Genomic DNA, 14877 nt, shown 5'->3' on the forward strand with positions numbered 1-14877 from the left:
TAGAATTCATATAATACCAACGGTTATGGAAAAGTCTTTTGCATAATCAATGTAAGAAGTTTCATTCATCCTTCTTATTATTATTATTTTTAGTGCATCTCATTCATCCGTCTTATTATTATTATTATTATTATTATTATTATTATTATCATTATTATTATTATTGCTTTTGGTAGGGCATGTAAATACAAAGGACAGATTGATAATGTGGGTCTATAAAGAGACCGTGTTACTATCCCTTGCTAGAAATTAACCTAATTGAAAATTTTATTCGAATCTCCACCTCACATTCTACTAAAAAGTTGTAATTGAAATTTATTAAAGTTTAGAGATTAAATAAGCAAAACATAAAAAACTCATAATTAATTGTTTACAATTTAACGTAATAGATTTTAGAAAATCAATTAAAAAAAAGGATCGAACTACAGTTTTTGTTTTATTAAAAAATATCAATACTACATTATAAGATTAAAATAAAATATGCCAACCTCAATTGATTAAGACGTATATCTCCAACCAAAAAATTGTGCTTTCAAATCTTCACCCCGATGTTCTACTTAAAAAAAGGATTAAAAAGAAAAACATTACCACGTCAAAATTTTATGTTCCAAAGTTTCAGTTTCAGCTAAGCTCCTTGATGTTTAAAGTCATCTTTGAGTGATGTTTCCCCGGGTCGTTTTTATTTATTGTTTGGTCGACATTATCCTTAACAAGTCTAGGACATATGTTAGGTGAAATTAACGTACTCGTTAGGTTGTAAACAAAGCAGTGGTAGACCAAGTCACAATAGCTAGAGTGAGTCGATTGAAAGAGATGCTTGGCCTTAAAAGGTAGAAGAACATCATATGTGTATTAGTGAACTTGGTGCTCCATTATAAGTTTGTGATCATCATCATAGTACAGTTATTTCTAAAATTAACAATTATTATGATTTAGGCAAATTTCCAATTTGGTTTCTATTTTATAAGTTTCTTTCTCTACGTGAAAAGCCAGCAATTTATTCTGTATTTTACTTACCCTTAAACCTTAATATAGTCAACTAACATACATAACTATAAATTAAAAGAAAAAAAAAACATCATTCCCTCGGAAAAAGCTCATAGACTAAAACTTGAGGAGCTTCGAGACTATTTCATATCCATGGAAAGCATTGGAACAAACGTGCATTTGATAAAATTTTGAAATGATAAAAAAATGCTTTCAATTAATTAAAAGTACTTCGTAAAGTTTCCCAAAGTTTAGGTTCTTTTTTTTTTAATACGAGATTCAAACTCACATCTTTCAATTAAACTATGCTCAAGTTGGCTCTCGAAGTTTAGGTTATATAATCAAAGTCCTTTAGAAATTCTAAAATACTTAAAATAAAGTGTTTTTTTAATACACTCAAATAGTTCTCTCTCAAAATCCTCCAAAGTATTTTATCCTAATCTCACTATAAATCCACCAAATGATACTCATCAAGGTTCCCAATATAATTGCCCAATTGGTGGAAGAGGATCTCCATCGCCCGCCCGCCCTCCGTTTAGGAACAAGGTCGGTTTTTGTGGCACACGAGTTTCTTAGCTGTTCTATGGGAGTTGGGGACTGGGAGAAATAATAAAATTTTTAGGCAAATTGAGAGATCTTGGGAGGAGGTATGGACTCTTCTCGGTTTCAAGTTTTCCATTGTGTTTCGATGTCCAAAGGTTAGAGGGGCTCCTTTTGTTGGACTGTTATTTTTGTATGCCTTTTGTATTCTTTCATTCTCCTTAATGAAATCTCGACTTTTCATCAATATGGATATTTATAATTGCCCAAAGGTTTCACAGTTCTGGCTCCAAAGGACATTGGCAATTATTCAAGCATCATATCATTTCTGAACTTCTATAGTGTCCTATTTGTTGCAAGTGCCCCTCACTTGTCAATTAATATACAGCCTGTGAGATAATCCTTGGTCTCATATTGAGGACCACTAGAGTAACAAGATAATTATCCTAATGAATTTAAGGAAATCTGTATCAATAATTCCTCGATTGGTGGAGTAAGATAATAGAGATTGTTGAGTTCTAGATATCTCCTCATCCACCAATTAAAAAAAGGATGGAGATCCACAAAGATAGACTTTGTGGGTCTCACCAGACACTATATAAGAAGATTTCAAACTTCTTGCAATTCATCAATAACTGAGTTCAAAAGCAGTTTTGAGCACTTACTTGTCTTTGGGAGGCATGGCAGCCATGGCACTAACATCTACATTCACAGGAAAGGCCGTTCCTTTGAGTGCACCGACCGAGCTGTCATCCTCGGTTGGCAGCAACGGTAGAGTCTCGATGAGGAGATCTGGGAGGCCAGCAGCTTCCTCAGGCAGCCCGTGGTATGGTCCCGACCGTGTCAAGTACCTCGGACCATTCTCTGGTGAGCCTCCATCTTACCTCAAAGGGGAATTCCCTGGTGACTATGGTTGGGATACCGCAGGTCTATCGGCTGATCCCGAAACCTTTGCTAAGAACCGGGAGCTCGAAGTGATTCATAGTAGATGGGCTATGCTTGGAGCTCTAGGATGTGTATTCCCAGAGCTTCTTTCCAGAAATGGAGTCAAGTTTGGTGAAGCAGTTTGGTTCAAGGCTGGTTCACAGATCTTCAGTGAGGGTGGCCTTGACTATCTTGGAAACCCAGGTCTTGTTCATGCACAAAGCATTTTGGCCATCTGGGCATGTCAAGTAGTGTTAATGGGTGCAGTTGAGGGTTACCGTATTGCCGGAGGACCACTCGGGGAAGTTACTGATCCCATTTATCCCGGGGGTAGCTTTGATCCCCTCGGGCTGGCCGACGATCCAGAGGCATTTGCAGAGCTTAAGGTGAAAGAACTCAAGAACGGCCGACTTGCAATGTTTTCCATGTTTGGGTTTTTCGTGCAGGCCATTGTAACAGGAAAAGGTCCTTTGGAGAACCTCGCAGATCATCTTGCTGACCCTGTCAACAACAATGCATGGGCTTATGCTACCAACTTTGTACCTGGGAAGTGAAATTACCAAGTCATGTTTAAACAAGCTTTCAATTTCACTACATTGGAAGCATAGCTTGTAAACTGTACTGTACTATCAAAATATTGAAGACCAACAATCACTATTATAATCACTGAAATTATCTCGACCAAGTTGCTGCTTTATTAATCTTTTAAAAGAACAGTAAGAGCTAAAAATCATTAACACAAACAGTAGTAAATTGAAGTGAAAGGCCATACGTAACTCAAAGTTGAGCATGACCTGGGCAAATATAACAAAAGGAATAAGAAGTATTCTGCAAAATGAGCCATAATTAATAAGAAGTATTCTGCAAAATGAGCCACAATTTACTTCAATTAATACATTTAGCTACAAATAACTTAATAATTCTAAAATGCGATGTGAAAAGCTTTCTTCACTCAGGAGGTCAGGCGACTGTTACCATCTTGAAAAGAGACCATATGCAGAATCCTCACCATGGAGAGATGAAAAAATATGTTGGTAGGCCCCAATTAGATTCATGTAAGGCTGTAGGACAATCAAGGGAAGAAAGGCAGAGACGAGTTAAGGGCCCACTGAATAGCAACTCAAGGCTGGAAGCTCAGTGTTGTGTAATTAAATAGTTGGTTGAGACTAGTACAGGTGGACACCAGCTATTGACTGAGATTTGTAAGGAATAGCAGAGGGCAGTCACAAGGGGTACAGATTTAGTTGGATCATGTGGGCTAAAAGGTAACCATTTAGATGAGGGGAGTACTTTACACTGTACTGAGAGGGAATACGTTCCCCTGTAATTGCTATAACATGTAAAGATAGTTTCCTATTTTCATCTTATGCCAGCCTCACGGGATGTAGAAAACTCAATAATTTGCATGCCTCTTCCAGCTACCGCAATTTGATAATGGTTCCTGGAGAATAATAAAGACAATAAACGATAGTCAAACAAATGTAATGATAAGTTGCATTAGGCATATTGAATTAAATGTTCCACTAACTTGTCACAGGCTCTAGCATCAATGGCCTCCGGTTCTGGCACGGTAATGATCAAGTAAGTATACTCAACCAATTTCCCCTCTGCCTCAAGTTTCCAACACCTGATCCTTTGATCAAGACCAGTAGAGAACACCCAAATCCCATCTGTCCAGACACCTATTCAGGGAAAAGAAACAATGGATCTTTACTAATTTCTGAAGAACACTGCAAAAACGTCTTGTTATGAAGTTTATAAAAACGCCACAATGTTTCAGAATGAAGTGCATAGCACAGAATATCTGTTCAGAACTTGGATCGCAGACTCCAATTTATAGTATGAACTACTAACCCTCATTGAACATGTGAAGTGCGTATAATGATGAAACAAAGTATGAATAGCCATAGTAGGTGGGATTGAGTAAATATAAATACAGGTAAGGAATATTGCTTCACACATTTTCGTTTGAAGCCAAGAGGCATGGACCGAAATTTAAAACCCGCTCTAAGAATGTAAAAGGATAAGACTTTTACCTTTTATAGCCGAACTGTGAGCTGATGCAATTTTGTGAGAACTGAGAAACCTAACCATATATTTATGATTACAGTCTTGACTCTGAAATATGCACCTCTTCATGCTTTCAGATTCAGGTTCTACTATCTCAGAAATAGGGCTTTCAGAGAGCAAAGATAAATCAAACGTAAGACATTGAAGGGCTTGATCATCACCGCCAGTAATCAAATGGTACGTGAAACAATTATTAACACGTTTGGAACTGTTTACAGCAGATACATGGAGAGAATTCACGCCAGATTGATGAACATTGCTTAGAACATAGATAGGCCGAATTTCACACATCTCAGAGGAAGAATCGCCTGAGCTCAAAACTAGTTCAGACGAAGTAGAACAGACTGGTTCAGAGCAAGCCGTATTGGCTTCAGATATGTCTACTCTGGATGAGCTTTCATGAGGAACTTCATTTTGTATACTTACGTTGGTATCGTCTCCACCTTTCTTTGAATCTTTTCTCAGTCCACCTTTGGTCACACTACCTAAGGATCTCCGCCATCTGCCACCTTGGCTTCCTCTTCCTGTACGAGGCCGTTTTTGGAAATCAATGAACATTTCCTGATGAAGAGAAGAGAGACGTTTCATGAATGCTTCAATATTTCCAGTCAAATCCCAAAATGCAATACTTCCATCAGTGGCTCCACTAATGACGATGTATACATTCCCAACCATAGTTTCTCCTGTTGAAATAAACTTTATTAGAAAGTGGAAAAAGAGACTCAAGCTATGAAGTACTTAACAAAAGAATTATGCTAAACACCAATTCATAATTTCTTTTGTGTTAGGAGCCATGACACTCCCCATGCAAAATGAAAACAATTACGAGAGGATAAGGTGTGCTCCTCTAGTCAAAGTATTAAAAATTATAAATAAATACTAAACTTGGATTGGAAAGCGAACCATTCTCATTTCTCTAGGCAAAAAAACTTGTGTAATAAATGTAAAGAACCAAGGTGGTGCCTTGACATGCCTTTTGTAATAAAGAAATAAAACCCGAACTAGAAATATATTGAAATATAAAAAGATACAATAACTACAAATAACTCCAAGTAATTCAATGTACTTGGACCCTCCCTCTACTCAAGCCTAAACCATACTCACTAATTATCTGCCTTCATTCTTAGATCCTCACTCTATTTATAATAACTCTCCCTAACAACCTCCCTATCTAATTACTAAGGTACCCTTAGTACCCTAATAATATCCCTAATTACCCCGAGGACCATTCCTATCAGAAATATAATCTGGAGAGTATCTAAAACATGATAAATATGACAATGCTATGATCAGTCAAATAATGGTTCAAGCAGGCCAGTTTGACCAGGACTTGAGCTAAATCCAGCATGTTGGTTGAGATGCAAAACGAGAAAAAAAAAAACTCAAAACTAAGGGTTTGTATTTTATGCTGCTTAAATCCAAATAATACATCAGTTATGCTTTATGTCAAGTAATCAATAAGAAAATTATTATTCATACTTCAGGAATATAACTACAAGATTATACAAAAAAAGACTTGAATGTCAAGAAATATAAAACAATCGTTAGCATGACTTTTTCCAACTACAAGATCTAATGGGAAAGTGAAATAGGCACACCTCCTCCTTTAGGATAGAACTTCGGAAGAACTATGTGCTGTAATGTCAAAACTGGTGATCGCACAGGAACCAATGAAGCAACGTCAAACCTGCAGAAAAATTAGTTAGGAAAATAACAGCGTGAAATCTAAGACATTAAGTTGCAATGTCAGTTAATCATTTTCTTCATATTTACCATAACCGATGGGGTAAAATTAGAGCTCGAAGTGAGAGTGTGGCATCTGAACATGCAACAACAATGAAACAGACAGTAAACCTGGGAAGCCAAAAAAAAAAGAGAAGAATCTTAATGGAAACTGAAGTTTAAGAAAGTAATCAATAAAGAAAAAAGAACATGGAAGGAAAGAATACACACCTTGAATTAAAATATCTAACAAGAAAGGCAGTAACCGCCAAGTATCTCCAGTCATCTTCATATTTTTCTATGGGACAAGAATTAGGCCTCACCTCCTCTTTTTCTTCAAGTGATTTGAATTTAGCATCATGATTTCTGCTAGAAGCAGTCTTGGCTTCATCTGTCCTAGTATTGTATGAATTTCTATGGGAAATTGAATTCTTGGTTGGCATATCAGTAGAAAGCCACTTGAAGGAAATTGATGAGGACAGTCCGGAGGGTTCATATCTAACTTTGCCATTATGTTGTAAATAACCATTTGTTCCTTCCATTTTATCCAGCTTCCTCTGATTCTGTAGCCAAGAAGTTAATACCCGCTTAGCACCAGTTGAAATTAGTAAGCTAGGATTTTCTCTGTCGTCTGAGTCAGATTCTTTTATATCTTTTATATCAGGTATAATGGTCCCATCCGATGAAATCAAGTGTACTTTTGATATGTAGCATATGGATCTCACAGCTGATCCGCCAACATGCTCCCCAAGCAACTTTGAAGCTGACCAATTACTGGTGCCAGGAGTATACCTATATCATAATACAATTTCATTAATTGCAGGCTACTGATCTAGTCTAAACTCTATTTCCTAGAGCAAGGAAATTGAAGATAATTTTCATTGTCTTCAGGAAGCTGGGGATCACAAATATATGTAAAAGTGTCTTTAGCAGTTAGCAGCTATATTCATCACTCATCAGACATTTACTGGTTCATTGTCTAATTTTGAGTCAGATGCTAGGGATAACGATAATGACAGCATACCTGGTCAACCTTACAGTTCCATCTTCACAACCAGTTACGATCCAGCTAGATTTGGATAAGATTTCATGCTTGGTGTCAGCTTTAAGTTCAAAGTCTTCAGGTATAAAGCATAAAGAATGCAGCTCTCTGCCATGGAATTGTACGTGCAAATTTTGAGGATATATTTTTCTTTCACTGTCTGAGACCAAATATCTATGAATATAGATCCTTTCATCCTGAAGTAAAAACAAGAAAAGTCAGAAACTACAAGGACCGTTCTCTAATATCAGTACAAAAAGAGATGACAGACATGAATGGGGGGAGGTGTGGAGAAACCTTGACATATGCAAAACAGTTCTTAAGCTCTGGTACATCACCAAGATAATAAGAATAAGGCCGCCGCCATCCACCACATTGGATTTGTAACACCTGCTCCGATCCACGTTGTTTGAGATCCCAAAAAATTGTAATTGCAGTAGTGTGCATCTGTGTGTGTGTGAGAAGAGAGAAGGAGATAGAACCTTTGCTTCCGTAATTAAGTTCCATATAATGAAATCTGTAGATGCAAAGCCAGTTGCATAAAGATTGCTTGTCAAATCAAACAAAGAATTTTGATCATAGAAAAGAGACTGCACTGAAGTCAACTCTTTAACTTGTTTCATCCCTATGAACTCCAAAACTGTTTGGTCTTTGAGTTTGATATATTCCATATGACATATGCATCCATCCGCACCAGTCTGAACAAGAGGAAATAGCAACAGACTGTCACGGTAAGATCTCCACAAACCAGTTGCATCAGAACAAAGATGACTTTAGACACCCATCATAATCAATAATCTATACTTTTAAACTGTGGGATTAATGTTATCCCTATAAAAAAAATAATAAGAAAATTTATTGTTTTATCCTGAAAAGAAGAAAAGTACAAACACTAAAAAAACAGTTGTAATCAAACATTTAATGATCAATGATGTACATCACGAGGAATGCACCTTAGTATCAGTATGAGTCAATGACAATAAGGGGTGCCTACACTCTAGGTGCACTAAAGCCTGTAGGTCAGAGAATATCAACAAAATTTGTGTACTAGGAAGTGGAGAATATCTTTTTTTTTTAAGCAAAATATGAAAATTACTATTCTTTTCTGCACATTTTCCAAGGAAATGATTATTTCGATCAGAATCATTAATATCTTCCAAGTAGTCTAGGGCCTTAATGTTAATCTCTCCACATCAACTTCAGCATGTAGCAGTTGCTAACAGAGTGAGGGAAAAGGAAAACATAGCTTATTTAGCACCCTAGCACCTTTTTTGAAATCTATATAAACTTGGTTCTAAAAAAAAGGTAGCTCTTATAGATTCCATATTTATATAATTTTCAATATGAGAATACGAAAAAGTCGAACAAATCACCTGCTCATTATGCTTGATTTATAGCTTCACATATAGGGGAATGCCAATGCATGAAAACGCACGTGGAATAATAGTAGTACTAGTAAATGTCACAATGCTCCTAAGATGAAGAACAAACAAAATTCATTGCTGTCCTGATGTCCAAATGAGGTTCTTAGTCTATTTCCACTGATACATTATGGAAAAACTTAATGCCTAGATACCATAAAAATAGAAAATTCATTAAGGGGAAAGAAAAGGAAGTACTGAGTGTATTTCTGTTTGGCATGATCCCAATCTGGCTACTACAACACTGGTCACAGTTGATATACCATGAGCTCCTTTGAAATAACATGTTGGAGTAATCTTTACTCCTGTTGTAATTGTTCTACCATGTAATAGGTCATTCGATAAAGGGAATAGAATAAGATTACCCCGCACATCACCACACACCACAATCTGCAAAAATAAGTGCATTGAATTGAAAATTGAGGAAGACTTAATGACTTCATCATCCATTATGTGCTGAAAAGATAACATCGTGGTTTCTTTCTTTTACAATGAAAAAAAGCCAGATCTCACTAAGGTAAATGAAAGTACATATAAGACCACGCATAAAGGCCAGCCAACACAGGGATAACAAAAGAGAAGCGAAAAGATTCACAAAAAGTGGCACTGCCTGTTGGTGATTAGAAATAAAAATAGAGAAATTATAAAAATTATGAAGGGTTTACCCAAGTGGATGCATTAAAATGTGCCAACCCTCAAGCTTCCTCCCAGACCTATCAATACCCATAAAGATTCGCTGGTTCCTTTCCAATCAAATATTCCATAAAATAGCAACAAAACTAGCTTGCCAAATAAATACACAACCTTTTTTCTGAAAAAAAGGACCAAAAACTTCTTCCATCATTTCTCTTGAACTAGAACTAAAACCACAGAAACCAAAAGTCTACCGTAAACGATAAAAGGGCAGGCGGAGCCATAAAAGATGGTTCAAATCCTCCAGATTACGCTTGCACATAATGCACCAATTGGAATTGAAGACAGAAATTGAGGTTGTTTTAAAGTTTAACACATTGATCATTAGGTCAATTAAAAAACATGTCATCATCAATGGAAGTAACTATCCACTAGCATAAAATTTATGAAAAGGGAAAATGTACCTCTTCCTCAAATGATGCATCCAAACACATAATCCTCATGCCAAAGCATGATATATATTCAGCCATAAGAGATACATTATAATTTCCGTCATTCTGAGAAGCTGGTACATGATCATATAACCTCCAGAGTTTCAATACCCCTCTAGGATCAGCAGTAAAGATGTACCTACAAAATAAATAAAAGGAGATCATATCCAACAAATGATTTTAAACCCCTCTCCTGTTCTTGTCAAAGATAAAAATACCTAAAAGGTTAATATTGCTACATAATTGATAGAGAAAATCAAGGAATGATCTTTAGGCTTCAAAAAGAAAAAACGTTACAAAATTTTTTTTTATAAGAAACCGAACTTTTCATCGAGACTAATGAAAACAAAAGGCAGATACAAGGGCATACAAAAACAATAGCCCAAAAAAAGAAGCTAGCCTAAAGAAAGGGCTTCCAATCCAAAAGGATAGAACCTAATAATTACTGAATAAATTTGAAACAAACCCCATAAAGAGACATTAAACCATCATGTGAAAAAAAATTACAGAATTAAATTTCCTTAAAATGTTGCCTTCAGACCATCATGTGGATCTCATGTCTGCAGGGCATAAAATGAATGATGGATGTGGATGCAAAGTTCCATCAAACACAAATCCATGTCCAAACACAGGTCACATAATAGTCTCAGCCAGTTGTTACATCATTATCAGAGTTGAAGAAATGGTGTTAACCTGAATCCAAGTGACTTGCACCAAAAGGTTCCTAAAAGCTGTCTCTCCATTTCAGCTGACCAGTTAAGCAAGATGTGAGGCTTAGGGGCATTTGAATCGCCTAGAACTTTTAAAACTGTCATTCTTCCTTGACCATCTCCAAGAGCAATCCAATCCTCAGCTCCACTGGAAACTGTGGATGGATTTGAAGGCAATAAATCCATACAAACAATTGGAACCTCTTCACTAACATGAACAAGTTTAGTCCACATCACATCCATGGTATCAGATAATGTAGCATGATACACATAACCCCGGTTTGTGGCAACATAGAGTGTAAATTCAGACGAGAACCTCAAGCAGCGCACATACTCACTTTTGCTGCAAAATGTAAGTAAACAATATTAACTGATTGTTTGCCACTCCCACCCCACCCCCTCCAAAAAAAGAAAAGGAAATGAAGTGGAATCCGACGATGAGTATATATCTTCAAGAAATCTTTAAAAAAGCTCCCTGGCAAATGAGCTTCACCTGTCAATAAGTCCATTATGATCCAATGAATTTGGAATACAACTAGTGAAAACCTCTCTTTTCATACTACAGCTGGTAATTTCAGCAGGTTCGTTGGAGGTCCCAAATGATGAAGTGTTTAACCGGTGCACTTTAATAGCAGAATCAAAGCCAGCAGTAATAAGAAGAGAGGAAATTGGATCATACAAACATCTCCATACACCTCTCCCTCTGTAAAAGATGAAAAAAAGAAAAAAAGAAAACATGAAGCATGTCATGAAAAGGCTCTCTAAATAATTTTATAATATACGCATAAGATAGCAGCGAGTGGTAAATATGTCCATGATCATACACCTTCAGAAACTAAATTAATACTTAAACAAATCAATTTCTTGATCTAAAAATCCTTGACGGAAAAAAATGGAGCAACGTTGAATAACTTTTGACATGGAATTAAACAAATTTTGGTGCAATCCCTATTTACTTTCAAGTTAACATACAATAGCAAGAATAAAAATGTAAATAGTACCATTTTTGGCCAAACTGAATCTTAAAATTTTTGTCTTTTGTTTTTTTTCCTTCGATAACCGGTAGTTGAAGCTTTGCTCCCCTATACCCAGGGGTACCCGTGCCCACCTAAGGCCCGGACCTGGGAGATATCAAGAGTTGGTATTAAGCTTACACGAAGGCTTGAACTTGAGACCCCTAAGTCAATAGGACTACGAGACCCCACCCTTGCCAACGGGGCTACCCCTCGTAGGCAATTTTTAAATTTTTTTGAAAAAATAACCCAAATTGAGAAGCTATATTTTGATGGTCCTTAAAAATTATAAGTAATGGCCACGCATAAAGTACACTAAGACAAACAATACAAAACTCTTGTTCAAACAGAAAAGTCTTCACATCTCACATATGCTCCTTTATCATCTCCAGCTGTTTGCCATCTAGTCCCCAAGCACGACATGTACAATCCTCACCAGCGGTAATTATCAACTACAATGATAACCCAAAAGAACAGTCAGGGCACGGCATATACAGGTAACAGGAACAAACAAGGAAATACTAACCAGGCTTCTTAGTTCTTATTTTGATATAAGCAAATAGAACTCAAAGTAGATATTATACGTAAAGCGTGATGCACAGTTCAAATCAATTTAAAACTTCTTGGAAAAACATAAAGTGATGTTTTATGTAATAAAGTCCAAATAATATCAAAGATGGATCTCTAGAATTTGGAACTAGGCAAGTGCTTTTTGGGACTCTGAGACTCTTAACTGGAACATCACAGCAAGGAGATACTTGGATGAAAGGGAAATGGAAGAGTTCAAAACTTTTGACTGAGGTATGAGTATGATAGACAGATGACAAAAGAATAACAAAAATACAGAGTTCAAGCAATTTTCAGTAAATTCCTTAGCCCAAAATCTGACTGGTAATGGTCTTGCTCTTGACAAAGTTCTGTCAGATGCAATTTGGAAGGTTGGCAGCCTAGACCAGGTGAACCTTTTATGGACCTTATGGTTCGGGGAATTAACCAGGGGAGTGGAGGGAGAAGATGTTGGATCCAATATTTTAATAAGGAAGACAGTTCATACATTTATATATAACGACCTTCTATTCGATACATTTTATTTAGGATTTTCAACTTGATAAACTTTGAGGTGTCAAGAAATTATGGGTAATTAAAAAAAGATCATTTCAAGTTTTCAGTAACTGACATGCTAACACAGAAGATGCACATGACGGGGCTAGTAGATTATTGGCACGGAAGTCCAAAATTATAGCATGTGATGAGGCTCACAGAATTATCGATACAGCAGTCCCAAACTCTAGCATTATGGCCAAACATAACAATAACCTCCCCAGGGCTATCTGCATCATTCCTTTTTGCATGTACCCTCCAGATGCGAGCACTGAAGATAAACCCAAAAAAAATAAAAATAAAATTAGGATACAATTCATGAAGATCAGAAAATTGGTGAAAATCAAGAAACAAATTCACCTACGATCATCAGAAACAGAGACCAGTTTGGATCCATCGGAGGACCAAGTAATGCGAAAGATCGAACCCTCGTGTCCAACAAGCCTGCTTATATGAATAGCCTCATATTGCAAATGGTGAAATGGAATGCCATTGCTCTTCTCATCGTGATCTATCTTAGTCATTTCTGAGGGAACCACTTCCCAAACAATTATCTGAAAAAAGTGAATTTGAAATGGAAGCAACAATGAAGGCATAAATAGGAATCACGGCCTTCTCAACAAATCTTAATCCGCAGGCATATAGGGGAAAAATTAGTCAAAGCAATACCCTACAGCTTTGACGCACCTAAGCTGCAGATGATGAGGGGGGCTCAACATTCAAAATCTCCATAAAGAATTGAAATGAAATAGGGAAAAGGATTCTGAATTCAAAAACATATGATGAAGAATTTAAAAAGTGGTATTCAGGAATCCCAATACAAAGAAAGATTAGCACCTCGTTAAAAATAGAACCAGATGCAATGCGAAGAGTCTTAATATCATCACCCCACAACCGCATTGAGTATAAAAGGCACCTCACTGATATACATAAATACAGAGTCAGAAGCAGAAAAAAATTTAAAGGAACAGAGATAGAGTTAACACTAGTATCTCCAAATTCTGGAGGACAAATCACAAATTTATTCGAACATTTCCAATACAAGTCATCTAGACAAAGATAATCAGCTTTAGGGCTCTAACCTGGTGATTCAACTTGAAGAATCATTCTAGATTCAGAAGCATCCCAAACATGAACAGAATTATCACTGCATCCAATGGCAATACAACCGCAGCTATCATCACCTGCCATGGAAGAAGAGTCACTGCTCTACTCCCGATCAAAGTTTAAAGTTAATAGCGCAGGAATAGCCAGAACAAAATCTAAAAGCTAGTAAATCCACTTAAATGAAAAACTATGAACTGAACCGAACCACTGATACCTTAAAGAAGCAAGTATCCAAGACCCAATGATTAAACTTCGGTAAAGAACATAACAGGATCAAATCCACGCATACTTCAGCAACCAATTCGACGCTTATACGATATAGCTTGACTCTTTTTTCACCGAAAACAACTAGAACAAAATCAAGCTTAGTAGAAGACGACGCTTCACTGAAATTCAAAGGTATTGATGAAATCCCATGCACGCGAATCCCTTCAAATATCCGAAACGACTTTATAATTCTTCCAGATTCCAAGTTATACACCAGTACCTCAGAACCCGAGCCTGTTTTTTTTTTTTTTCCAATTTTCATCATTACACGGGAGGCAAACAGCAGTCAGTTGTAAACTGTGTCAAAATTGGAAAATGCAACACGGAAACCATCAGAAAGAATTTGATTAGAGGAAGTACCTGCGAGGAGAATTGGGAGAGAGGAGATTTCAGGAGGTAAGTGGAGGAAACATAGAGCTGAGATTTCTCCGAGGTATTGTCCGCTGTGCAAATGCCACTCGGTCTGTTCTTCCTTCTCTGCCATGGCAGCTACGTCTTTCTTCTGCGGCTGCCGGAGATGGAGATTCAAGTAGACCTCGTCTCCGGTGAATCGGTCGGAAAGTTATGGCCAGACCGCCGGAAGGTCAGAACTCAGAAGATGTGCATGGACTGAAGAACAAGGAAAATAGTGGGAACGGTAAACCTAAAATATAAAATTAAATTAAATATTTCATTCTCGTCTTTTTTTTTTTTTCTATATGGTTTAAATTTTAAATACGGTTAAATTTGGTTCATGTTAACATGACACTCCCTTCATTGAATTTCTTTAAATATGGATAAATTTGTAATAAATGATTTTTATTGTGTACAAAAATTTTGTTGAAATTTTACCAAATTAGTCACTTTTTA

The 14877-nt window shown here is 36.6% G+C and overlaps 2 protein-coding genes across 3 annotated transcripts; one reads left to right on the top strand and one right to left on the bottom strand.

The window, feature by feature from the left end:
* Positions 1-2144: 2144 nt before the first annotated feature.
* On the top strand, positions 2145-3117 carry LOC111025509 (chlorophyll a-b binding protein, chloroplastic). The gene has a single exon (XM_022303378.2). The coding sequence runs from the start codon at positions 2208-2210 to the stop codon at positions 3003-3005; it is 798 nt and encodes a 265-aa protein (XP_022159070.1). The 5' UTR covers positions 2145-2207; the 3' UTR covers positions 3006-3117.
* Positions 3118-3277: 160 nt separating this feature from the next.
* On the bottom strand, positions 3278-14664 carry LOC111025508 (Transducin family protein / WD-40 repeat family protein). 2 transcript variants are annotated; one of them, XM_022303377.2, is made up of 20 exons: positions 14389-14664; positions 13976-14262; positions 13737-13863; positions 13492-13574; positions 13015-13208; positions 12814-12925; positions 11923-12005; positions 11034-11243; positions 10524-10883; positions 9804-9969; positions 8905-9096; positions 7768-7983; positions 7583-7675; positions 7268-7482; positions 6475-7035; positions 6295-6375; positions 6120-6208; positions 4488-5204; positions 3980-4133; positions 3278-3892 (listed from the first exon to the last, which is right to left on the bottom strand). In XM_022303377.2, the coding sequence occupies exons 1-20, from the start codon at positions 14510-14512 to the stop codon at positions 3811-3813; spliced, it is 4146 nt and encodes a 1381-aa protein (XP_022159069.1). In that variant the 5' UTR covers positions 14513-14664; the 3' UTR covers positions 3278-3810. The 2 variants fall into 2 exon arrangements, with proteins under 2 accessions (XP_022159069.1, XP_087983391.1); XM_088127265.1 differs by lacking the exon at positions 14389-14664 and having other exon boundaries at positions 13737-13838; positions 13976-14112.
* Positions 14665-14877: the final 213 nt, after the last annotated feature.

The sequence above is a fragment of the Momordica charantia genome (genome assembly GCF_013281855.1).
Source record: "Momordica charantia cultivar OHB3-1 chromosome 8 unlocalized genomic scaffold, Mcharantia_2.0 BLBB01000008.1, whole genome shotgun sequence".
NCBI classification, from domain to species: domain Eukaryota; kingdom Viridiplantae; phylum Streptophyta; class Magnoliopsida; order Cucurbitales; family Cucurbitaceae; genus Momordica; species Momordica charantia.